The sequence below is a fragment of the Hibiscus syriacus genome, unplaced genomic scaffold (assembly GCF_006381635.1).
Source record: "Hibiscus syriacus cultivar Baekdansim isolate YM2019G1 unplaced genomic scaffold, ASM638163v2 tig00111105_pilon, whole genome shotgun sequence".
NCBI classification, from domain to species: Eukaryota; Viridiplantae; Streptophyta; class Magnoliopsida; order Malvales; family Malvaceae; genus Hibiscus; species Hibiscus syriacus.
This window is the reverse complement of record NW_024062987.1, coordinates 2916968-2943961: the sequence shown is the minus strand read 5'-3', so window position 1 is coordinate 2943961 and position 26994 is coordinate 2916968. Positions and strand designations below refer to the sequence as shown.

At 32.1% G+C, this 26994-nt stretch overlaps 3 protein-coding genes and 1 pseudogene across 3 annotated transcripts; 2 read left to right on the top strand and 2 right to left on the bottom strand.

Moving 5' to 3' along the window:
• Positions 1 to 2667: 2667 nt before the first annotated feature.
• LOC120153806 lies at positions 2668 to 3235 on the bottom strand. The gene is made up of 3 exons (XM_039165680.1): positions 3085 to 3235; positions 2800 to 2987; positions 2668 to 2695 (listed from the first exon to the last, which is right to left on the bottom strand). Exons 1-3 carry the CDS (start codon positions 3167 to 3169, stop codon positions 2675 to 2677), a joined length of 294 nt encoding a protein of 97 aa, XP_039021611.1. The 5' UTR covers positions 3170 to 3235; the 3' UTR covers positions 2668 to 2674.
• Positions 3236 to 6793: 3558 nt separating this feature from the next.
• Positions 6794 to 9719, bottom strand: LOC120153805 (lipid phosphate phosphatase gamma-like). The gene is made up of 2 exons (XM_039165679.1): positions 8928 to 9719; positions 6794 to 7015 (listed from the first exon to the last, which is right to left on the bottom strand). The coding sequence occupies exon 1, from the start codon at positions 9637 to 9639 to the stop codon at positions 8947 to 8949; it is 693 nt and encodes a 230-aa protein (XP_039021610.1). The 5' UTR covers positions 9640 to 9719; the 3' UTR covers positions 6794 to 7015; positions 8928 to 8946.
• Positions 9720 to 18317: 8598 nt separating this feature from the next.
• LOC120154188 lies at positions 18318 to 21337 on the top strand (annotated as a pseudogene).
• Positions 21338 to 23378: 2041 nt separating this feature from the next.
• LOC120154187 (protein IQ-DOMAIN 1-like) lies at positions 23379 to 26269 on the top strand. Its single transcript, XM_039166005.1, has 6 exons — positions 23379 to 23544; positions 23883 to 23993; positions 24091 to 24402; positions 24570 to 24791; positions 24963 to 25082; positions 25423 to 26269. The coding sequence occupies exons 2-6, from the start codon at positions 23919 to 23921 to the stop codon at positions 26125 to 26127; spliced, it is 1434 nt and encodes a 477-aa protein (XP_039021936.1). The 5' UTR covers positions 23379 to 23544; positions 23883 to 23918; the 3' UTR covers positions 26128 to 26269.
• The last annotated feature ends 725 nt before the right edge of the window (positions 26270 to 26994 follow it).

Below are 26994 nucleotides of genomic sequence, written 5' to 3'. Positions count from 1 at the left end.
TGGCTTCATGCATTCTACTATAGGAAATAAACTCATCGCGAGTCATATTTCCATTAACACAAGATACCAAAAGAATACACTCACCTGGCCTCACTAGTCAATATCGATCTCTTATCTATCCCCTCGATCGATCTTACTTGTCAATGGTTCCAGAACTCGTTTAGGCCCTGTATCTACACAATTATATATTTTAAGGCAATTATTAGATACCTACACCTTGTAATTCGATACTAACAGCTTAAACAAACTTAATAAATCAATATTCACATTTTTCCTTTAGGGGGTATCGATACCCTACTGGGGGGAATCGGTACCCTATGACATTATGAAATTTTTCATTCAAGGGGGGTATCGGTACCCCTCTGGAGGGAATTTATACCCCCATGACATTCTGGAATTTCTCGTTTGAGAGGGTATCGGTACCTATATAATGGGTACCGATACCCCTAGCCCAGAAATCATGTTTTGAGCTCGAAAATCACTTCATTTTCAACTCCATACTTCACTTTCTTTAATATGCCTAACTTTCATACACATACTTAAACTCATTTTTACTCCATAATCACTTCTTTAAATTCAAAATTCTATCCTTTACATGGCATTCAAGAATCACACTAAATTTCCAACATGTTCTAAATTTAATTCTAACGCCTCATACTTCTTAATTAGCTTGATGACAAGTCAAATCCAACTTCTAATTCTTATTATAAACTCTATTTCAAGATTTCATTTCATGGTTCCTAACCTTTAATCTCCCCTAACTTCATCATTCATTGATTTTAAGATAACTTAAGCTTTCCTTAAGCTTAGTTATCATTTAATGATCAAAACCCAATCTTAAATTCAGCTAAATATTAACCAACAAGAGATCTTACCTTTGCTTATGGCTTCATGTGAAGAAGAAGAAGAAAGGAGAAGAAGAGAACTCTGGAGAAATCTCTCCTCTTTCACGTGGTTATCTTATCTTATAATGAAAAATAAAAATCTTACTTGTCAAATGACCATTTTACCCTTTAATTCATTCAATAATTACTAAACAACCTTCATAAAATATTTCTAATAAGTCATTGAACTATTCAATTATCCTACTTTAATCACCAATTTCTGAAATTTTTTAATCTAGTCTCTAACTCGGTGTTGAGGATGTTACACTCAAAGACCCTTGTGAGGTCCCTAAACATGCTTAAAGTCTTATGTGTCATAAAAAGGGTATAAATAAGGCTTGTATCATGCTTAAAATTCCAAAACATAAAATCTACAATTGATATGCTCAATAAGCTTATTTATTACCTTCATGATATTCATTACATTAACACGACCCAGTAAGAGTATAATGAAGTTGTAAGTGTGGATACCTTGATTTCTAGGCTAAAACAAAGCTCCAACTCACTCAATGGAAGCTTTTTCCTTCCACTTTGTCTTGAAGGCTTCACCCACTTCTTTCACTAATCAAGATAAGAAAGAGAAGTTTCTAAATAATCTATGTAATGAAAATAAGAATTAGAATGCTTTCAATAACCTAAATCCAACAAAAACAACCTAGAATCCTTGGATTTATTAAACCTCCCAAAATACTCATTTTGGAAACCATAGAGGAAAACTTGCAAAATGGGGCTTAAATTAAAGCTTAAAGGATGGTGATTCATAATCTTACATAGGCTCAAGCTAAATAAAATTGGATTGCTTGAAGATTGGCTCTTGAAAAGAAAAAAAATGGAAAATGCTAGAAGGAAGAAGGAAGAAGGAGAAGAGTATTTGGTAAGATTATTGAGGCTTTGATTCATATGAGAAATATAAAAACAAGGGGAAGATTTTCAGCTGAAATAAAATGGGTAAACTACACTTTAGGTCCCTATACTTTCAAACCCCTATTAATATCATCACCTTACATAAGTCTTTTGGGCCCAACACAGCCCAAATCCACTTAGCCTTGGTCTAAGATATTTTTAATAATTATTTTGGACACTAAAATGGGTCTCGGGTTGATTGAACTATTAACTCGGGTTTCAGGGCGTTACACGATTTATAGATTTTGTAGTCAAGATATGAGATTCCTAATTAAATATTTTATAAATATATTAATAAAAATATTTATTTAATATATATAATCATGTTCGTTTAATATTCGTGAACATGTTAAATGAATTTTATAGTGAACACTATGACTTTGGTTGCTTAGATAAAAAATATATATAACGAATGAAAGAGAAAGTGAAAAAATGAAAATTGAATTTGATTTAGTAGAAAGAAAAAAATACGAGAGGGATAATCATATTTTATCGTCATAAATAAAATCAAATTATCTTAATTTATACTTCAGTGATTAAAGGAATTGTTGTTGTTCATAGAGGTCACAGGTTCGAGCACTAGTGGTTGTAGCAGGGTGATTAAGTATTCATTATCAAATGATTGAGAATATTTAGAACAAATAATAATTTGATTTTAGACCCAAAGAAAGTGATAATAAGAATAAGAATATAGGTAGAACTCAGAGCTTAAAAAGAGACGAGAATACAACAATTATAAACAATTACATTTAATTACTCAAACTTTATATGTATCTAAAACCTGAAATCACATATAGAAGATAAAGCACCTAACAAAATAGCAATAAATTGGTATAAAAGTTTAACATTCAAAGAAGCTTCCTAAAACCCTTCTTTTTTCCAAATAATCAACCATGGATTTTCTTAACCTGCAAAAGAAAAAAAAAAGTTTATATTTTAAGAATCTAAAATAGGATAAGCAAAGCCATGATTGAAGATGAAATTTGTTAAGATAATGATAATACAAACTTACATTTCTTCCTTTGTTTCCAATACCACTCTTTAAGCCCTTGGAGGATTTGTGGGGGAACAAAGTATCGGGTTTCCGATGAATCCAAATCCGGTGGTGATGAGAATTATCCGGCGGAGGAGTTGCAGAGTGTGTCTCCGGACCTCTATAATCGATCTCATAAACTTCATCATCTGAAACCCCAAGCCTTCCTTTAATATATGAAAAATGAATAAATTAATACTTGGAAATTTAAAACAAAAGGAGAATAGAACTATAAAAGTAGAACTTGAAACTTTCCCAACAGACCTGCTGAAAAACAAGGCTTGGAAAGCATGAGAAGAAGCAGCAAAATAATGGAGATGGGTCTCCATTTCATGGCAATTGGCTCCATGGAAATTGGTAGCTTTTGAAGCACCAAAAATATGCTTTTAATTGAGAGGATGCTCAATAGAGAGAAGTATAGGACAGTTAATTATATAAAATCTATTATATTTACTAATTTAAATATTAAAAGCATCACATCTACGCAGCAATAAGTTGTTAAGGATGATGTAGATGTGTTGGGTTAGGACATTTTATGAGACATACCAAAAACATTTTATTTTAATTTTCAAATTAATGTTTGTTCTTTTTTAATTCTTAATTTCTTTATTTTTAATTAAATGAATTTTCTTGTAAGAATTTAATTACATGAATAATGACCATGGGTGGGACAACTCCATGTGTGTATTATTATTGAGATGTCCCAATGAGAGACACGACATGCCATTGATCTCTTGTTGGCTGGATTTCATATTCTTCACACCTAACCTTCCTGTCTTTGTTTCCTTTGCTTAATTATATTTTTACTATAATCTCGGTTAAATTAAAATAAGATTTGATTGTTTGACAAAATAAGTATTAAAATCTCCACAAAAATTGTTGAATCTGAATTATTAATTTTAAATTGTTTATATTATCTTCTTAAAACTGAGGTGAAATTGGTGAAATCCCTCGGATTTTCTTATAAAAATATTAATGTTTATTATATTTCCTCTCCAATGCAATTATTATCTTCTACAATTATAATTTTCTTTATAGAAATAATTAGTTTTGTTAAAAATTGAAAAATATTTAAAATTAGAGTAAAAAATATATAATTATAATACTAAACTAAACATGTAATTAAAACTTTTTCCCTATAAAACAGTACACAAAACATTATTCACTTAAATCATATTATGATCCTACAAGGAAAATGTTAAAAACTCAATCAAGAAACTTTAATAAAAGATATATATGAATAGATCTGATTGCATCGGCAAACGAATTGCCCAAAGAAAATTAACCATTAAAAGGCCACTGACAAAACTACAAATCAGAAACGAGCGACATGAGAAAAATATCCACGAATGCAAATCACATATCCAGATTCAATCTAAGGGTCTAAAGCAGAGAAGATCAATAATGATATATATAAGTGCCATCTACATCTGTTGAGACAAATGTCAAATTCAACCTTAAAAAGTATATAAATAAAAAAGATTGATCAAACAACCGAGAACGTCCCAAAAGATAGAGAAAGACAAAGTTATTAAAAACTAAAAAAAAAAAAATGTGATATGAAAAGATAAAAAAAATAATGAACACAGACGATCGACGACCAACATTACAACTAATGTTGTTGCATGAAAAGCAGAGATGAATAAAATCTTCTTCAGTTATAATTTAAGACTCGTTTCAAAATGTCATTTGTATTCAGTGGCAGATGTATGCAGGAGCAATTACATACTCATTATTTTAAGAAAATTATTAAATTTAATTTAATATATTTTGGAGAAAGAAAAAAATAAAGAAATTTGCATACTCAAATTCTCTGAAAATTAGAATATTAACATTTTGGATCCCCATTTTTTAACTTTTAGATCCGCCATTGTTTGTATTTTTTTCATACTGTGATATATATTTAATATTCTTTCACAAAATTCAACCATGATATTTTTGTTATTTGTTCTGATATTAGTATGGATATTATTTTCCTCTATTTAGGTTTAGGAAAATTTTTAACGAGGCTCGTACTAATATTTCCCCATGTATGATTTTGCATTAATAAAATCATACCTTTCACCAAAATTATATTGATCTACAAAATTAATGACATTCAATCATTTATATTGCATTTTCATTTATTTTTAAGGGTAAACTACATGATTTATCACTTTCATCATTGTTCTACACACTTTTTCTCATTAAATTAAAAAAAATACAATATTTACTCATTTTTATTTTTATTTAATTAAGATGTGATCACTTTTATATAATATACTCACTAATAACAGTCAAGAGTTTTGTAACTAATCATTTAAAAGTTGATAAGTAAGTGATCACATCTTAATTAAATAAAAAGGAACATAATCCCTTCTTAATGAAATAAAAACAAAAGTGATCAAATATTATATTTTTTGAATTCGAAAAAGTGCAAACAAAATTGAACAAAAGTGACAAATCTTGTAGTTTATCCTATTTTAAATATTATTATTTTTATATTATAATTAATTTATCAAAATTAATATTGAAATTTCTTTTCTAAAAATATTTATTTTTAGTATTATCATTTCTATTATAATTGTTTCATAAAACTCGAAGATAATATCATTTAATAGATTTCCTTAGGTTTATAGCTATATATTAACATTTGTTTATGAAGAAAAATATGAATTTGTTTACTATCATTTTGCGCTTATCGATTTTATAGAATTATTTTTGAATCATATCAATTCCAATTGATTTGAGATGGAAAATTATGACTTGTGAAAGGTTAGACTACGTTGGATTTCATCAAACAATTATTTTAAAAATATATTTTATATTTATATATTTATGAAGAGCCTTTAAAATATTGTCGATCGACATTCCTGTTCATTTCCCTTTTTTTATATAAATTATAAATCTAATCTTAATCAAGATTAATATTTAAGATAAATATTGGTTTTAAGATTTCATGTTTGAATTATTTTATTGTTAAATTAGTTGAAGTTTGATTTAGTTTTGAGTTAGAAATATCTTAATTTTTTACATTTGAGTCATCTTAAATTAAGTTTGGTGGATTGGAATTATCATAATTAAATGGAGTTAATTTACATTTGACTTGGTAAAAAGAAGAAGAAGAAAGAGAGAGAGAGATTTAATTCAGATGAGAAAGGGAATATGGTTGTAAATGGTCCCAGATTGAAGATAACATGTTGAGATGGTTATCCTAGAATGAATGAGGTCGGGTCGTGATGTCAAACAGCTATGCCATGGCTGGACCTTGATGCCAAATGCATGCTTACTATGATGTAATAGTTACCTGCACGCTTTAAAGACGTTGGATCCTTTTCTTCAATGCCAAATCCTTGAGATACAAACTCCAAATCCCAAATTCTAGTGCTTACATTATATAAATTAATTATAAAATATGTAATTTGACTGTTAAAAACAAGAATTCAAGTACATAGAGATTCTACTGTGGTAAATGAACATGCGGTTTAAATTTCATAAAAAAATAGACTTAAAACAAATTATGAATCGAAGAAACAAAAAATAATCATATAAAATTGAGAGACTAAATTATAAAAAAAAGAAGTTTATTGTTAAAAAGAGAAATTAAAGTTGTATACGTATTCTACAGTGGTTTAAGGACATACTCAAACTTAGTGAAAAATGAACTTAAAACGAAAGAGGAATGGAAAAATACGAGGAAATCGAGGACCAAATCACCGAACAACCAATATTTTTAAATTTCTCAAACTTTACAAATTCAAAATACAACTCAACTCAAAATTCAAATTGGCTCGAATAACTCAAACAATACAGATAATTCGAAACTTGAAATAAAAAAATAATTCTTTTCACAAGTCATAATTGAAAAAACCATGGAAATGCCAATGAAACATTGATGAAATAAACTCCAAACTGGCAGAGTTAACAGCAAAACATTGTAAAGCTTCCATTAGCAACTACCTGTTTTTCTAATTTGTAATAAAAAAGTGTAGTCAAATTTAAATATGTAAATGACATACGTAAATGTTCTGTAATGATGTTTCTTTCATTGTGGTATGACAGCAAATAGAAACAACAGCATGTTCTTAACTAACGAAACACACGCGCACACACACACACAGCAACCTTAAACACCAATGGTCCCATTTTCCTTCTCATTTGAATCATCCATAGGCATAGAAGTTGGAGCTTGAAACCCTGATGTGAAGATGCCTACCTGCAAAATGAAAGAACACTTTATAGACAAAAGACATGAGTTACGATAACACCGAATACAATCAGTCGACATCGATATTCAATGGTCAAACTATGCTGCAGTTTTGGTACTTGAACAAAGTTCAAGATGACAAGATTCAGTACATGCAAATCATGATTAAAGATGAGTAATTGAACGTCCAAAATACCAGAACCAAGGCAACTATACAAGTCATTTTGCTACCATACACAATGTCATGTTTCTATATTGAATATGAATCTGAAATTCTTATCAGAACCAAAGTCCATTTTCCCGGTTACAGTGTTTTACAATTAACTCAAACTACAGAAAAAGCTTCCACCTTTCCTACGTGGTCCTAGTCGATTTATCGAACCGACTGAAACCATTCACAATACCTGTTCTGTTTCATAATCATGATAACCTTAACCAGTCCCAATACATTTAATCATTCCACATTCATCTCGTTACTCCGTCGTTCTAAAAATCACACTCCTAAAGTTAATCATACCATATTGAACATACAAGACGCCGTAAAAGCTTCCTTCAAAAAGCACCTTAGTCTGACTAGATAAAAACATTATCCCGCATGGTCAAAAAAACTAATGTGACTGCTTCAAAACTAATTATTCACTAATAATTGAAAGCTAACAAAGATATTTTGAAGTAAAAGGCCTCCCTTTTAATGAAAAGACCAATACTTGGTGGTTGGTACTCGTTCAAATTTCAAAGAAAATTCGTTGGATTACCATTCAATCAAAAATAAGGATCATCACTCATTAAGGCTTTTGCTTGGTAAAGTGGAAAGGATGATAAGATGAAAAGTTGAAATAGGGGAAATATTTGAAGAAAAAAAAGACGATTTACATTCGATAGAGTGGAAAATCGAAAGGAAGGAAGATGAAAACTTAAAAAAAAATGCATAATCTTGTAAAGTGCACATTTAACTTCGATATTTTGTTTGTGTATTAACTCAGGGTGTCCCCAAGCCACATTGGACTTGAAAGTAGAAAACTAATCCCAGTCAAGCCGAGAGTTGAAGGTAAAGCACTCCCAACAAGTGCACTTCAAAGGATTAGAACTTGTTTCCTCATCCTTAGGGGGGTTGAGGCTGTTACCACTTCAAGTAACAGCTTGCTGGTTCTTTCCTCTTCATCATTACAACTTAGAATGAATTGCTTTTTATGCATTACAAGGAAAAATAGTCATCGTTTTATTTTCTTTCCTCTCTCTTTCCCTTCCCACCAAGCACATTTAGAATTTATTTTCTTTCCAAGTTTTTACTCTTATCTTTCTGTCCTTTCCACTTTTTCACTCAACCAAACACACCCTAAGATACAATGATAATTGATAAATGAACTTAAAAGGATGGAACAACATCAGAGGCAAAATCTACTGATCTATTACGAAATGGTTTGATTTTCACGACAAGAAGTTTCCAAGAATCACAGAAGTGGGATTTTTAAACTCCACTTTTCTATTATTTTGAGGAAGGGAATATATTCTAAATGACACAAAGGAATAAATTACTTTTTCATCCAGGATCAAACAAAAAGTGCTTAAACCATGAATCTGAAACTTAGCTCAATTAGTTCATACAACTGCCCTTAAGACTACGTTCAATAAGTTCAAAATTCGAATACCAACATAGAAGACGCTTCCCTTATCTATTTGTACCAAAAAACTAAAAGGTGCTTGATCCATGAATCCCAGGGCACTTCATACAAACAACCTTAGAATGTGACATCTAATGACTCCAGAATTCGAACCCCAACATCTGTAATCTATTAGTACAAAAAAGAAAAAGTGTTTGATCCATATTATAATTGAATGCCTAAAAGATTCAAGGAAAATTCCACATATAAATAAAGAGCTTGAACATAAAACTGAAAAGAATGACAAAATTGTTCCATACCCAATGCATTGCTATTCAATCAGCTGCTCTTTGTAGCCATGGCTTTTCTGGCAGCCATATTTTTCCTGGCGGCCCTTGCATTATCATACTCAAACTTCAACACATCTGATATATGAGAAGTATCCTTGGCATAAAAGAACCTCCCAAAGGGACTCTCTTCAATCAAAGGGAAATAACGGAAGAGCTTGGAATTCACCAGCCAAAACCAAACCCCACCGAGAAAAATCCCCAATGAAGCTCCGGCAAAGACCTGGGCCACCGTATGGTAACCCAAATAAACCCTAGAATACATGGTCAAAACAGCCAAAGACCAGGGCAAAAACAAAGCGGCCCACTTGGTTCTAACATTCCAAATCCCACCAATCCCTTTGCAAGTCAAGAGAGTGAAGTAAACGGTGAAAAAGAACATGTATTGGGAGTGGCTCGAAGGCCAACCGTGAGAATCACACATTTCTAAAAGAACACACGTTTCGGGCCGGGCTTGTTGAACGGATTTTTTTATGAGTTCGCTGATGAACTGAGATATTACTAGGCCTAGTGCAAAGAACATCACTTGAAGCTCTCTGCGGAAAATGAAATGAGAGACGAAGCCACCGAGGGAAATGAAAACGGGAACCAAAGAAACCCAGGCTAGGAAATGGCCTAGTTGGTCACCTCTTTGGTACCTTACGTGAGTTAAACTCACGGCTTTTAGTGCATTGTATGCTGTCATGGTGGAGATTTTGATCTGGGTTTTTTGAATTGTTAGTTTAAAGAGGATCTCAGTTTGGGATAGTCAGATTTGAAACGGGTGTGTTTTTAGTGTTTGTTTAGGGGAAACTGCTGAGAAAGTAACGCAGGATAGGTGTAAACTCCGAGGAAGTGACTGGAAATGAACACCCACTGAGCTGGCTACACGTGGGAATAAAGGAACTCACAAAAATTATAATTTTTTTTATTTTATGATCAAATAAATATATAAATTAATACTCCCTGTTTGTATCTTATATTGACTAGTTTTAGGAGGCATACTTAATTGAGGAAAATAATAAAAAAAAAAGGTTAATTGATAAGTTTGATAGATTTGTTTTACTAGGGGTAAAACAATTTAACATACAAGGATAAAATATATATATAAATGTTGTTATTTACTAATTTTTCTAACAAAATATTTTGAATAAAATAACTTAAAAATCAAAATAAAGGTCTTATTTTGACTTAATTATTCATTTACCCCTAAATTTGATACATTCTTTTAATTTTGTATCCTAATTTGATGATTTTTACTGAAGCATCATGTGAAAAATGTCTTTGAAATGATGTCTTTTGCATACGACGACAATAATATTGATATATGTTAACTAAAATGAAAGAAAGAAATCCCCTCGCGAGGGAACATGCGCTAATGATTTAACTAAACTGACTGTTCGCTCAGATTATCAACCGACCACCTTTCAAGATCCCCTGCTGAGGTTGTTGCGCTTCTTCACGGAGACACTGTTGGCCCAGAGGCAGACCAGAATAAAAATTCAGGGATTACACAAAAAAATTCTTATAAATTTTTTTAGGGGTTGCATAATATTAAAGGTGACATTTGTATTAATTAAAAAAATTAGAAAAAATTAACACTAAGTAGATAATTTTGTTGTATAAATTTTTTTTTCTATAAGAATTTATCTGAAATATAGGGATTCTATCTAAAAATCACAAAATATATATATAAAAATACTAAAATAATATCATTTGATCAATGTTCCTCACAATTTGAGGAGTTGTCCGGGCTACCCCTGACAACCCCTGGATCCGCCCCTAATTGGCCCTCCCTACAAGCGTCCTGTAGCTAGATAGTAAAGGCCTTTGCCTTCTTTATATTCAATTTTTTTTTTTGAAAGAAATAAATAAGAGGCTAAAACTATGAGAGTTTTATCCACACAAAAAAAATACACGCGTGCATGTTAAAGACATATATTTGCACGAGCACGAGTCAAGTGATGAGATGGTGTGCGTATATTAATGTAATCCTTAATTGTTTAATAAATATATGTTTAAAATGATATATTTACGTAATTTTCAATTGCTTAATAAATATATGTTTTAAATGTTATATTTGAACACTTAAAAAGACACATACCTTCATAATGTGACATTTGAGGAGTTTTATGGTTAAACATGATAATTTTTTAGCGAAAAATACATATCCTGAACTTAATCAAACCCATGTCAATATCACAGTCAAATATAGTTTTTGACACTGGATTTCGAATATTTTAAAAGACAACAACTGACAGAGTTTAGAACACGGTCAGATCGAACTTGTGACATATCTTTAACATCTCAAAATTAACATATTTAGCTATGAGTTTCTCAAATCTCGTAATAAAACCAAATATCATGTACCTAGATGCATCTAATAAAAAACTTAGATACCTAATTACACCAAGAAAAGTTTAGTACTTAATTACAACTTCAAAAATATTAGGTATCTCAATGCAACATTAAAAAGGGTTAAGTATATATATAATTGAACCAAAAATAGAAGTTTAGTATCACATTGTACATAGATGGCAAAGTTATGTATAAAAAAATTATATTGACCTTATAGTTATCTAAATATTTATATATTTATAATCCAAAAGTCGTGAAAAGAATACAAGAATATTCATCTTAATGGGATTTTGGCAAATCTAACGAGTTAAATATTGATGAATATAAAAAGAAAATACATTGTATATATCTTATATTAATTTTACTGTAAATACATATGTTTAAGAAATCGTATTTATTTTTCTTATAACTAATTTTGTGTTGAAAATGCTTGATTTAAAGACGGATAGCAAATACCAACAGTGATAACTGTGATTTAGGAATGTATTATTAGCCTATTAGCCATTGGCTATTGAATTTAAAAAAAAAATTGGATTAACCTATACTATCAACTCTCCTTCACCTTCACCTTTATGTGATAAGTTAATTGTTTTATAACTGGTTTAGAGTAAAGGTGGAAGAAAAAAATAAAGTGTTTTTCTTAGTAAAACTTAATATTTTTTTAAAATTACATGTTTAATACTTGTAATTTTAACACATTTGTTGATTTTTTAACATATATTATCTCTTAAACTAAGTTACATTAAAATAATTAGTATGAACCAATCAGAATTGAACATTTATAATTAAGAAAAAGTTAGGTACCTAATTTCATCTAAGAGAAAAACTTAAATATCTAGCTCCACCAAAAAGTTAGATACCTAATTGAATCTTAAGAAAAAGAATTAGGCACTTATTTGCGATAATAAAAAAATATTAGATATATAATTGTAAAAAATAAAAGTAGAATACCACATCGCAAATAAATTCCAAAGTTGGGTACGAAAAACTATGTTTACCTAAAATTTATTTAAATATTTATATATTAATAATATTAACATTATAAATGATACAAATTGAGTTAAAAAGGTCTCTATTATAACATTTCTCTATAATACTTGAATTTAAATTAATTGAATTAATGAATCATATATTAAAAAAATTAGGCACTTATTTGCGATAATAAAAAAAATATTAGATATATAATTGTAAAAAAATAAAAGTAGAATACCACATTGCAAATAAATTCCAAAGTTGGGTACGAAAAACTATGTTTACCTAAAATTTATTTAAATATTTATATATTAATGATATTAACATTATAAATTATACAAATTGAGTTATAAAGATCTCTATTTTAACATTTCTCTATAATACTTGAATTTAAATTAATTGAATTAATGAATCATATATTAATAGTTATAAGAAATATATCATTACATGTATGGTATAATATATTTTTTTTGTAAAAAGGTATAGTATTAATTTCAATATAAATACACATGTTTCAAAATTTTAATTTATCTTTCTTATAATTAATTTTGTACTAATGCCTGATTTAGAGACGGTTTTGCAAAGATTAATAATTGTGATTTATTTATTTTTGATAGAAAGCCGCTAGTTTTATTAAAAATATAAAATATATAGAATTACAATGAAAATTTACAAGCATAACCGTAAACATAAACTAAATTATAATTAGTACATTTTCTTATAATCATTGACACAAAAACTAGCCACCTAGATCACACAATGACCAAAAAAAAGAAAATATTAAAAAATATAACCAATGCTCGAACAAAATAAAGATATGATCAAATCTAACTGCATCGGCAAACGAATCACCAAAGATGATGAAGTTATTGAAGACCACTGACAAATCGTAAATCAAAGTCAAGCGACGTGAGAAAATTATCCAAAACACGTATCCAAATGATCGATTCGAGGATCCAGAGCAGGGAAGATCAACATGATAACAAATAAGCATCATCTTGATAAGTCGTAGCGATGTCAAATCCAACCCTGAGATAAAAGATAAAAAAGATAAATGAAAACAACGGTAAAAATACCGTAAGCTACCAAAAGACATAGAAAAGCTTGCCACTAAGGCTGAGATAAACGTGTCATAAAGGCAAAGAACATATCATAAATATATAAATATTCTTATTAAAAAACTTAAAAAACAAAGAAAAAATACGATCGACAGGTGGCAACCATCATCAAAACCGGTGTTGTCACCGATTAAACAAAATTAAAGAAGAAAAAATTGGATTGGTCAATAAAATTGACACAAGTTGTGAAAAGGAAAAAAGGGAAAAGAAAAAAAAGTAGGAAGAAAGCAACTAGGGTTTTTTCCTCTTCTAATAATAATTGTGATTTAGGAATGTATTAGGTACTGGCTATTGGATTTAAAAAATTTAATTGGGTTAACCTAACTCCTATCAATAGGATCAATTAAAAGTTTTCCCCTTAATAAAATAGAGTTCTTTTTTCTCCTTTCACCATTACTTTATTGTGATAAATCAATCTTTTTAGAATTCATTTATTGGATATTAATTATGAGGTGTTGTTTTATAGATTTATATTGAGTTCGAATTAGTTTAAATATTATATTAATCTTATTTTTCATGTGCTTATAATTATACATTTTCCTATATATTTTTAATTTGTAATCTGCACACAATAATAAAGTTGTTACATATGTTATAATGTGAAAAATTCAATACGTTTGTAATGTTTATATTATGGGTATGTTTGTTTGCCGTAAATTATTATTTAAGGAATTTTATTATTTCTCCTTCAAGTTCGTTTTTTTTTACCTTTTTTGTATGCAATCTCTCTTATTTTCTTTTTTTTTATGGCTTTTTATCCCTTAAATTCATTTCCTTTTTCTATGTTTGCAGTTTCTTTAACATACTTCTATATGATACCCACGCATATATATATTATGTATTGCATGTTGATATTGTAGTGGAAATTTACACTTTTTTAACACAAAAAATAGTAAAAGTTGTATGGGTTACGAGTCATTAGACATATTTTGCATTATTATTTGACGATAATGGATGATCCTTGTACTTTTAACGATCATATCATTTTATAAGCTGAGATTAAAGGTTGTTTGCCAATTTTTAGGCCTTATGTTATTAGGTTAAATTTTTAGTTTATAAGATCAAATGTTGAAAGTAGGCGTTGTATTTAACTATAGAATGATTTTTCATAACTTTGCTGAAGATCAAGAGTTTGTTAATTTATTGATGATTGCTAAATAAATTGTTGGCTAGAGTGAGGATTATGCATTGTCTGGTAAATGTATTGATGATTGTTGAAGATCAAGAGTCGTTTGATCTATTGATGATTGCTTGTAAATGTATTCTCTTTATTACGATATGTTTAATTTGGCTGGTGCTCGATCTAGGGACTGTAAATTCTGAAAATGTTCACGAAGCAAGGCTCGAGGGATGAAAGTATTGAGTATGTGTACCGGTTCTTTATTAGACTCGAATTTAAACAATCATAAGAAAATTACTATGAAGAACATACAAGAAGCTTGAGATTTTCCAAAGAAGTTTTAGTGTTGAAGGCAACGAACAAGATGTGGTGGTAAAATTTGCAAGGTTGGAGTGTTGATAAAATTTAGTTGTTTTTGTTTCAATGGTGATTATGACCAAGAAAGAGTTGTGTTGTAATCTTTCATACTAAAATTTAACTGTCATTTTCCTTGCATTTACTGTACTTGTTTCAAATTTGAAGTAAAGACTCACTTATGATTCATTAGAATATGTTGAAAATAGTTTGTTAAGACTTTTATTAGTACTAGCTCAATCTGACGGCCTTTAACAATTCTTAAATTAAAATTATGTTGGATCTTTATTTTTAAAGATCATTATAAGCTATATCAATAAAATAACACACATTTTATTTTAAATTCTTTGTATATTCTCATTATTCAATCACATTTTGTTAATGAAGACAAATTCACAAGTGTGCTTTCTTAAGTAAAATTGCAAATAGTATAACAAGTTAAGGAAGATAGTTACGAATTTGTTTTTCTGGACAATACTAATCATCTTATGGTGAACTGTGTTTCAGCGTTAAATTTCTGGTCAGCTTTATGTAACTGGTGGTCCATTCAATGGTGCAATTGCTCTTCGGTTGACGAGATATTTGCCTTCTGCTTGGAATCTGGTTGGACGGACTCCTTCCACATTGAATTTAACAATTTCCGAAGGAGGTGGACACCAATCGGAAGCTAAAGACGCAGGAGCCCAACGAAGAAGACATTGTACCGAATCATTCCACCAATCCTCCTCTGACAACAAAAGACTTTCGTTCAGGGCTTAATCCTGATAAACGCCCTCATTTTTGTATTAAATAGAAGCTCCTTAATAACCAAGGACCTAGAATTGAAAACCTTGTCGTTTCGAGCAATCCACAATTACCATAGCGCCGCAGCCACTGTTATGAGCCAAGCAGATCTACTCTTCCCCGTCCAACCCACATTCGAAGCAGAAGGCAAATATCTTGTCAACCGAAGAGCAATTGCACACCATTGAATGGACCACCGGTTACATAAAGCTGACCAGAAATTTAACGCTGAAACACAGTTCACCATAAAATGATTAGCATCTTCCACGTTCGAAGAACACCAAGGGCAATCTTTGTCCGAATCTTTCTGCAAAATACTCTTTATACTCTGAAACTCCTTAATGGGGATTCTACCTAGCTTCAACAACCAAAGAAATGATCTGACCTTGGGGGGCACTTTCAGTTTCCAAATTTTATCAAAATTGAAGACCGACTCATGCGCATCTACATTTAAGAGCAGATCAGAAAGTTCTTTGACCGAGAACAAACCTGAGCTGTCATGAAACCATATAATTTTATCCGATTGATTCGGGATGAAAGCTTCCTTAATAACCAAATTTTTACGCCTGCCAAAACAATAAGTTCCCTATCCAAAAAGGGCCTGGAAAAATGACACTCCCACTTTATGTCCCACCAGCTTTGGGATACAGCAACGGAAGCTACATTTACGTGTCTCCTTCTCCACAATCTGTATAAACGGGGAAAAACATGATACAGCGACTTTTCGAAGCACCAACAATCTTCCCAGAACAGAATTGTTTTTCCATCTCTTAATTTCTAGCGAAACTCCGATCGAATCATCCTCTCTCTCACATCGTCTTCGGATAAGTTCTTAATTATACCCTTCCAGGTCGCCGAAACATTTCTTCTACCCAAATGATCGGGTAACCATTTCTGGTCTACTTCGCCATATTTCGCGCTTATGACTTTTCTCCACAAAGCATCTTTTTCCAGAACAAATCTCCACCCCCATTTGGCAAGTAACGCTTTATTCTTCGATTCGATATCCACCACGCCCACTGAACCTAGTTTTTTTTAGTTTGCACATACGCCCCCAGCACACCCCAGCTAATTTTTTTTTTGAACTGTCCCAAGATCCCCATATGAAGCTCCTTCGGATTCTATCGATTTTTTCTCAGAACCATTTCTGCTATTTTGAAGATCGACATGTAGAATAACTGAAGGGCCGAGAGAACAACGTTGACAAGGAGAATTCTGCCTGCAAAAGAAAAAGGTTTTGATTTCCAGCCTGCCTATTTTTTTGGAGAACTTTTCTATTTTTAAATAAGGGTTCAATTGAGATTATTACATAATTTAATAATAACCAAATTATTATATAAATCTTTTATTTTTATGTCTTAATTTATTTTATATTTTCCATAAAAAATATATAAAACTTTAAGTAAAAAATAAATTTTGATTTAGTTCAAATAGTATATCTAAACTGAATAAATTTGATTATTACTCGAACTAGTTTGAATAAAAACCCAAATCGAACAGTACAATGGTTTTGTTCTCGGTCTTAATTACAACAGATATTTTAATTTATTGTTCATTGATCAGTTATTTAATTGAATTTTTAAAGTTTTAAAAATAATGACGCTAAATATTATAATAATAAATAATATCATATATATATATATAATTAAATTTTAGGTGACGTATAATTTATATTATTAAATCTTTAATTTCTTTAATTATAATACTAAATTTTGATTTTAATTTTATTTATGTCATTGAACATTAAAATACGAATGGTACGATGATGTGGGCAAAATAACATAATTTTGATGATGTTTGTTTATATATAAAACTACATCCTTTTAGATCCTAAACCATAGTGATTTATCAATTTTGTCACTAAACATTTAAACAACGCGATTTTTGATATTACATTTTTTTATTATCCTCAATAGTCTATCACTATCCACCATCGATCATCTTTCACAACAAAACTAACATCAAAACGTTTGTATTATATTCATATCATTCTAAGATTGTTTTTTCAAGAAATTCATTCAAAATTGATGGAATTAAACAAAACAAATATATCATTTTTAGGGGTTTGAGGACTTTTTTGGATTTTAGAAGTTTGTTCAAAAATTGAAACGGTGAAAAGTATTATTTAGAGATGAAGAATAATATACCTTAAAATTAACTCCATCATATGGTCATCAAAATACATCAAAGTATTAGCAAGTTGTACTTTTTTTTAATAATTTTAATTAATTTTGAGTGAGTTTCATAGAAAATCAATTCTAGAAGAAGAAAGAAAATTTAAATATGCATATTTTTGTACCGATATCTCCATAAAAGACGATCGATGTTGAACAGTGATTGACTATCGATGATAACAAAAAAAGTGTAGCGCCAAAAATCAAACTATTTAAAAGGTTAGTGACAAATCGACAATGTTTTAGACATTAACAGTCGTTTCCAAAGTAATATTGTTTTATCCGTATAATACAATGATAAAAAGATCTATCCACATCATTGTGCCTTTAAAATTCTACATACAGTGACATAATTGAATAAATTTCAGTTTAATAAAATAAATAATATACTACCTAAGATTAAGTGGTATATGATGTAGTTTACCCAAGTTATAATTCGAGAAAAACAACGATCTATCAAAAGCGGCGAATTTGGGCGCTTTCCCGAAACCCCCAAAAAAGAGGATTAAAAAGGGAAAACTCGATACCCCTCTGTAATTTCAGTGGTATTTTTCTTTTGATTTTCAAATCCAGACTTTCATAGTATTCCTCAAAACAAAATGGCCGATGATTCCTCCACTTCCCATCGAAGAGACCCCATTAAATCATCAGGTTAGTAATCTATCTTCCTGCCTAGGTTTTCCCTGAACAGGATACGTTCCCATTTTAGTCGGGGCCTTGTTCTTTCACAGTTGGGAATGTAGCGGCTTAACGACGGCGGCAAAATGCGGTGACGTTAGGGAAAGAGAGGAGAGAATCGTTGGTCCGAGCGAAACGGCTTTGTAGAGTGGGAGCCACCGGTGACGGCGATGTTCCCGTCGAGGAAAATGATATGTTAACTGATAAAGCAGGGTTTCTTTTAGATGCCCAAACTTCTTCATCTGAGTTCCCTCCGGTTGAAGCTGCTCTTAAAGCTGGAGCTATTCCCCTGCTTGTGCAATGCCTTTCGTTTGGTTCTCCGGATGAGCAGGTTGAAAGGATTTAATTTTTCAGCACTATCAAGCTGCAACTAGTTGACTTTTGTTATGCAATGGTTGTTCATATATTTGACTGTTCTGTTATATGTCACCTAAGTTAGATGAATCTGTGCTTTTCTGACGTTTAGAGATTTTTAACAGAGTTATCATAATCATTTAAGTAAATCACATTAGTTTCCCATTTGTTTTATATTTTCTTGATTAAATTGCAGTTGCTCGAGGCAGCTTGGTGTCTTACAAATATTGCAGCAGGAAAACCGGAAGAAACAAAAGCTTTGATGCCTGCATTACCATTGCTCATTGCACACCTTGGAGGTTTGTGGTTATGAGTCATGACAGCTAAACTTTCTTTTACAACGTAATTCTTGCTTGGACTTAGGGACCTGATCCTAAAGCTGCAAAAGAGCTTATCAAAGTTGACGGAGTACTTGATGCAATTCTTCGGCACTTACGAAAAGCGAAAGTGCCGATTTCAAGTTAAATAAAGTTAAATATTTAGTTCTGTTGAAATGTAACATGACTTTTGACACACTGAAAAGTTGCTTCTCAAATCCAGGGATGAGGAGGTGGCCACTGAAGTAGCATGGGTGGTGGTGTATCTCTCAGCCCTTTCTAATTTCGCTACTGGTGTTCTGGTGAAGAGTGATGTCCTTCATCTTCTTGTGGAAAGATTGGCAACGTCAAATAGTTTGCAACTGCTCATTCCGGTAACATATGAAATGAATTATGAGTTATATTTGCTTTATCATAAGTTTATGCTTATATGCGTATCTCCTGCATGATACTGTTGATTCATCCAAATCTCCTAAAACCATACCTGGTATGGGGGTACTGAGTTTGATTTCATCTAATGCAAGTGTACTCTCATGTAGTATTTCTTTGTTTGTCACAAGGCAATTTTCATGGATTTAAATGGACTTGGATTCTTCAAGATCTTTTGTTCTTACCGTCATGTTTATAACAAATAATGAATAATGTTTCATCTAGGTGCTAAGAAGTTTAGGCAATCTTGTAGCTGGTGATTCACATACAACTTCCACTATTCTCGTCCCTGGACATGAAATCACAGGTTAGTTAATATCTCAGCTTCATGGAGATGTTTTTTTTTTGCAATTCTTATCTCATTAGATATAAAAGGTTGATTATCTTGATTGCCTTTCCAGATGGTGTAATTAAAGTCCTTGTAAAATGTCTGAAGAGTGATCACAGAGTATTGAAGAAGGTGACCAAGCTTTCTTAATTCATGCTGCTATTAATCCTCATCATTAATTCTAACTTGGAAATCTTATGGTTCATGTAGGAAGCATCATGGGTTTTATCTAATATAGCAGCTGGTTCAATTGAACACAAGCAGATGATATATTCTAGTGAGGCTGTAGCCTTACTGCTACGTCTTCTTTCAACTGCACCCTTTGATATAAGAAAGGAAGTAGCATATGTGTTGGGCAACCTATGTGTTGCACCTACTGTAGGTGAGGGAAAGCCGAATCTGGTCGAGGATCACCTGGTTTCCCTTGTTCAAGGAGGCTGCCTTTCAGGTTTTATTGATTTGGTTAGATCTGCTGATATAGAGGCTGCCAGACTAGGACTTCAGTTCACCGAGCTGGTGAGCAAATCTAGCAATTTATTTGTCAGTTTTCACATCATCATAATGTAGAAAGTTATCTATGTTATTTACAGCAGAATAGCAGATATATTTATTTGACTACTTATTTTTGAATAATTTTGTATTGGAGCTGTCAATCGGGCTGGCTTGGTTAGGTTTTGGTTGTCTATTGGGGTCAGTTCAATTTGAGAGTTCCCTCCCCCTTCCATTTTTGGGTTTGGCTCATTTTTTTTTACTCCGTTTCGAGTTTGAGTTATTTTGGGTTTGGATCATTCAGTTTTTTCAAGTCAGGTCATTTCAGGGTTTTTTATTTGGGTTCATGTTTGAGTCATTTTGGGCTTTGGTTGGTTCAAGTATGGATCATTTTTGGGTTTGGATCAATTCTGATTTGAGTCATTTTAGGGTTCGGGTTGATTGGGTTGGATTTTCAAGTTTGGATTAAAATTGACATTTCTAATTCGGATTCATGTTTTGTACTTCCTTATTTGTTGGCATGGCAAACTTGTTCTACTTGCTGCAATTCTAAATCGAGCCACATTATATAGATGCACAATGATCTTTCCTTAGTGTTTTGAGGAATATCAAAAACCATATTCATTTTTTTTATGCATCATAGGTTTTGAGAGGGATACCAAATGGAGATGGACCAAAACTAGTTGAACAAGAGGACGGGATTGATGCAATGGAAAGATACCAGTTCCATGAAAATGAAGACTTGAGAAACATGGCCAATGGTTTAGTTGATAAATACTTTGGGGAGGACTACGGAATTGACGAGTAAAGTAAGGTTTTACAAGTGATTTCGTTGTAATGTTTTAATTTTTTGTAGTTTCCTTTAGCCACATCTTTTGTGGGATGTAAATTGATTGAGTTTGTTCATCAAAGGACTCGTCGGAATTGCTCTTTGTCGACATAACTTGGGCTGTTTCTTTTTTGTTGCATTCTAATATACTTTGAGTAGGTCCTTGTAATTTAATTTTCCATAATTTGATCTCCTTTAAGCTTAAGTTCAAGTTATTAATGCTAGGAAAAAAAAGCAGTTGATGAACTTTTTTATTAGTTGACGTGGATTTACAAAATAAAAAAGAAGCTAAATTATTTGAATTTTTATCATTTAAATCAAGAAATTATAATTATTTATTTGTATTATTTTTTTTTTAAAAATCCAATTTAACCTCCTAGTTTGGATTGTTTTTAACTCACATTGGTTGGCAGATGAACTTGTTCAATGTTGTTAGTCGTTTAAATTAATGTATAAAGTATTAATAACAAGATTAAATAAATCAAAAATAAAATATTAAGATTAAATTTTCAAGTCGAATATAAGAACATAACTAGATTTATTTTTCAGTTTGAGAGAATTTCCTTTTAAAAAGCAGGAAGGAATGATTGCTTCCTTGTGGACTGGGCAATGACGGTACGCGTAATGATTGTTTTAGCTTATTGTTTTAAAGGCCAAGTGGTGAAAAGTCTTTCTACATCTTAATATACGGTTACGTTATTGATTTTATTATTTTTTTTTAATAAAATTAGTAAAAATTTACTGAAATTATTATTATTTTTAGCGGTTTTGTTATTATTAGATGTTTTATTGAGTTTGGTAATATATTCGATAAAAATAATAATGTTTTAGGTAGCGATTTATTAGATATATTACCAAGCTCGATAAAATGCTCAATAATGTTTCAGTAATTTTTACCGATTTAAAAAAATAACAAAACAGATAACGCATTTCCTTAAATATATATTAAGGCCGCCTTACGATAGAACTTCCCGCCGAGTGGTATTACCATTGATATCGACCTATATCACAGAATACGATTGCACTGGCATTGGCCGGACACCGTGGCTTTATCAAGAGCATGGTTACTGGTGCCTCGCAGGCAGACTGTGCTGTGCCGCTCTCATTATCGACGCAACCGCTGGTGGTTTTGAAGCCGGTATCTCTAGCATGCTTTGAATGTCACACGCCCCGCATTGCCATCGAGTTTACCTAGCTGTTTACAAGGACGATCGACGATCTGAAAAATGAGTGGGAGCCTATGTTGTTAAAGAATTGGTGAAGATGATTCCCACTAAGTCAATGGTTGTTGAAACCTTCTCCGATAACCCAACTCACTAACAGGAATTTCATTTTATGTATACATAAAATTAAAAAAAAATCAATCACACAGTTAGCAATGTTGTCTTATTTCAATTTTATTTATTTATAATGAGAATCGGTATGGCAGTTAAGAAGGGTGGATAATGAAGGTGCATCCTAGAATCAATTACAGGTAGGAGTAGGACATTTACCTAGTTGTCGTCGAGGTCTGCTTGCAATTGCAAATCCTTTTTTTTTTCCAAGTTAAAACCTTTGTCGGTGTCTGCCGACAATTTTCCCAAAGCTCCTACTTTTATTATATGGTCTGAGTTCGTGAATTTTGGAAACCATAAAAATGTTTGAGCTTCGGAATTATTTTGGATAACATAAAAATGTTGTAATTAAAAAAGTTCAGTTTAGATTCATAAGCAATTTGAATTGAATAAAATATTTTTAACGTAGGCTCGTTCGACAAATCCAACTATTTGAAGGTAAACTCAACTCGAGTCAAATTAAAGTACCAATCCAATTACAGCAAAAAAAACATTTTTTACTGTCAGACACTAGAAGTTTTAAGGTTGGGTTTTCAGTTTTCACTGAAAGCGAAATGCCATTATTACAAACTCGAAAACGACAGGAAAAAAGAAGAAGAAGAGAAGATGCTTTAAAAAAAAAGTAACTGTTTTATTTACCAAAATTTTGGGGGGCAAAGCAAAACACATGAGGTAGATAGGATATATTTTTCCCCAACCAATCAAAAACAAAGGAGCAAACAAGTGGGATCAGAGTAGCAAGAGAAACCAGCTGTTTCTGCTTCATATTCCCTAAATGCTTTATTGTCAAGATCTGTTCCTCTTTATCTTTCCTTTCAAAAGTCCATATCACAACACAGTAGGCAGCTGCTGAAGAAATTATTGACCGTTTCAAGCTTCTCATCCTTTGTTTCCTGTTTGCCTTGTGAAGATAAAACAAAGGAAAAACGACCCCCTTCAAATTCTTTGAGATCTGGGCATTATTATAATCTCGGGTACTTTTCTGCTTCCTGTTTTTGTTTCATGGACCCCCATTGAAAGTTGCTTTATTTTTAGCTCTTCTTGTTTGAATTTTTCTGCCTTTGATGTTGCTGTTTGTCTTCCAAAATCTGGGTTGTCTCCCAATTTGTAAGAAATTGTTGAATTTTCTCCCTTTTTGGACTTTTTTCTTCTTCTTTATTCTCCTTCCTAATTTGCAGTATCGAGTATTTGGTTTTTTCTTTATGGTTTATGGTAGATCTGTTATTAATATTACCATTTATGAGCTATTTGCCGTTTTGCCTCTTTGAATATGAATGATAATGTTCATTTCTAAAACCCTACTATTTTGCAGTGAGAATTCGGATTGTTGCACCGAGGAAAAGACAAGATGGGGAAGAAAGGAAAATGGCTGTCTTATCTGAAGAAGGCCTTTAGCCCAGAAATCAAGGAGAAGAAAACTCAGGTCTGAAAAGAAAATCACTCCAAAGAATAGTTTTTTATTAGTCCCCAGTGAGTATTTTTTTAATGTTCTTGATTGCCATGGTTTTTCTTTTCTTCAGAGATCCAAAGAACAGCTTTTGGAGAAGCAGGTGGATTTCGGTCCTTGTGATTCCGATGCAGCCGCTTTAGAAACTGTCAAGTTGTCCCCTCCTCACCCTGAAGAGTTGAAAGCGATCAAAGCCGAGGCAGAACCGAACGAGCAACCTTACCCCGTGGCAGTTGCCCCTGTTGCCGATGATGTTGCACCGGATGCTCCGGCTCAGGCAGTTAGGAATGTTGGTCGTCAACTTGATACGGGCTATAGGTTTGCTGGAAAATCGAATGAGGAAGTTGCAGCAATAAGAATTCAAACCGCTTTCCGAGGTTACCTTGTATGTGTTGCAATATTTACCTTTATGAAACTTCGTGATAATGGCTTGAGCTTATTGTGAATTCATTCTAGAAGAATAATGTGTGAATTTCTTATCAATGTTGAAGTGACTTTCATTAGTGTAACTTGTGTATCGAATTCGACTGATGCCGATTTCTTCTTTTTCAGGCAAAAAGGGCATTGCGTGCTTTAAGAGGACTGGTCCGGCTGAAATCAATGTTGGAAGGGCCTGTTGTTAAACGTCAAGCAGCCGCTACCCTTCGGTGTATGCAAACTCTTTCTCGCGTGCAGTGTCAGATTCGAATGAGGAGAATCCGGATGACGGAAGAAAATCAGGCTCTTCAAAGGCAACTCTTACAGAAACATGCAAAAGATATTGTGAACTTGCAGGTGAAAGAGGCTCACTTGCTGGATTTAATGGCAAAGTTAGCATATTTGATGTAGAAGTTGGAAGGCAAATCGAGTTTGAATATTCTCCGAATTTGGTTCACCTATATATATATATATGTATATATATACAAAAATCCTCCCCATGACCATTGGTTATGAATGTTTCAACAGATGGGGGAGAACTGGGATGATAGCCTGCAGTCAAAGGAACAAATCGAGGCAAGCTTATTGAGCAGGCACGAGGCTGCGATGAGACGAGAAAAGGCCATGGCTTATTCGTTTACGCATCAGGTGACCTTTGTCTTCTAGTTTTATATAATGCACTCAGTACATACGATAATCAGATGCTTAATCTGCTTGGCTGTGTGTTTATAGTTCTGGTTTCCGGGTTAGAGAGTAAAGAACATCATTACTGACATTAATGAATTAGACATGACTACATTACTTCAAAAAAAGATTGGTGCTGAGAGTAAAAACACTAATCGGTTGAATGACTGTTAGATCGAAATACCATAATCCGACATCATTAGTTCCATGATCTCTTCAATATTGTGTTGTCAAAGTCCGAAGGTAACCCTTTCCCGTGTTAGTAGCTTATCCTAATGCTTAAACAAAGTTATGTGTCTGACAGCAAACCTGGAAGAATGCTTCGAAATCCATGAATCCGCTGTTTATGGATCCGAACAATCCATCCTGGGGTTGGAGCTGGTTGGAACGTTGGATGGCAGCTCGGCCATGGGATGGCTGTGGCATGGCTGAAAAAGAGCAGAACAATGACCAGTCTTCGGTGAAGAGTGGACGCAGCAGCTTCGGAGGAGAAATCAGCAAAGCTTATGCTCGTTACCAACTCAATTTGGATAAGCAATCCCCAAAGGCCAGCCAAAAGCCGAGCCAAAAAACGAGTCTGCAATCCCCTTCTACTCCCAAGCCACCTTCCACGCCTTCCCGAAAACTTAAGTCAGCAAGCCCCAGGATCAGTGCGGTCGGTCCAGATGATGACACAAGAAGCATGGTGAGCGTGCAGTCCCAAAAAAGCCGGAGGCACAGCACTGAAGGTTCATTCGTACGAGACGACGAGAGCCTAGCAAGCTCCCCATCACTTCCGAGTTACATGGTACCAACTCAATCCGCAAGAGCTAAGACCAGGTTGCAAAGTCCGTTGGGACTCGAAGTGAATGGAACACCACCTGAGAAAGGACCAATCGTGTCTACCAAGAAACGGCTTTCTTATCCACCATCACCCGCCAAGCCAAGGCGGCTCTCCGCTCCTCCAAAAGTCGACAGCGGCAGTGCTACTAACACAGAAGTTGCTGTGGCGAATGGAGATGGCAGTTAGGTAATATCTAAATCAAAAGGATGTGAAGCAAAACAAAGACTATAGGGCTATGGGAATTCCAAGGATAAAAAAAACATGCAGCAAAGTTGAATTATAAACATTCGATTCTGAATCTTTAAGTTCATTGTCTTGTTATTGTTTATTTTGGCATTTGGTATTTGCACATTCTAATTTCTTTTCTTCTTTCATATTTATGAGATTTTTTCTTTCTTTCTTGTGATGGATGAATGCTACATTTAGTGTTCAATAATAAAATCATTCCATAAATTATCATGTATAGCTGAGCTGATAGTTAGCTCTTCCCTTTAAGATAAATTTTATTTGGTAATTTATTGAACAATTTAATATAATATTTTTCAATTAAAAGTGCAGGTATTATTAATAAATAAAATATCTAATTGTCATTATTTTAATTTTATATTTTAATTTTTTTATTATCTTTAAAATTTATCTTTATCTAATGGTTTTGTTATATTCCGCACTTAATTTCAGGTAACCTGTCAAATATATTCCATAACTTAATTTTAATTATTAATTTTTTTAATTTGTATTTTTCCGTTTATCAAACACCTTAACTCGGATTTTTTTCTAATTTTAAGTATATATTACTTTGATTTTTTCTATTTGTTCCAAATATATTGCTTTTTGTTGTTGGAAAATTGACCATATTCATACCGGACATATTTATTTTTTATTAATCTGGGCAAGCACTCTCACCCAAATAAAAGTAACATACGTACTATATATAATAATTAACCCCTAATTTCAAATATTTTAATATATTAATTTTCCCCAAATATTTTAATATATTAGTTTGATATTCTTAAATTTGATAATTTTGTAATAAAAAAAAATACACTACTTGTA

Coding starts and splice junctions, on each gene's coding strand:
- LOC120153806 (XM_039165680.1), bottom strand. CDS start 3,169: ATGGAGCCAATTGCCATGAAATGGAGACCCATCTCCATTATTTTGCTG. Junction 2,988..3,084: donor CAAGCCTTGTTTTTCAGCAG/GTCTGTTGGGAA, acceptor CATATATTAAAG/GAAGGCTTGGGGTTTCAGAT. Junction 2,696..2,799: donor TTGGAAACAAAGGAAGAAAT/GTAAGTTTGTAT, acceptor TTTCTTTTGCAG/GTTAAGAAAATCCATGGTTG.
- LOC120153805 (XM_039165679.1), bottom strand. CDS start 9,639: ATGACAGCATACAATGCACTAAAAGCCGTGAGTTTAACTCACGTAAGG.
- LOC120154187 (XM_039166005.1), top strand. CDS start 23,919: ATGGGGAAGAAAGGAAAATGGCTGTCTTATCTGAAGAAGGCCTTTAGC. Junction 24,792..24,962: donor AAGATATTGTGAACTTGCAG/GTGAAAGAGGCT, acceptor ATGTTTCAACAG/ATGGGGGAGAACTGGGATGA. Junction 25,083..25,422: donor CTTATTCGTTTACGCATCAG/GTGACCTTTGTC, acceptor TGTGTCTGACAG/CAAACCTGGAAGAATGCTTC.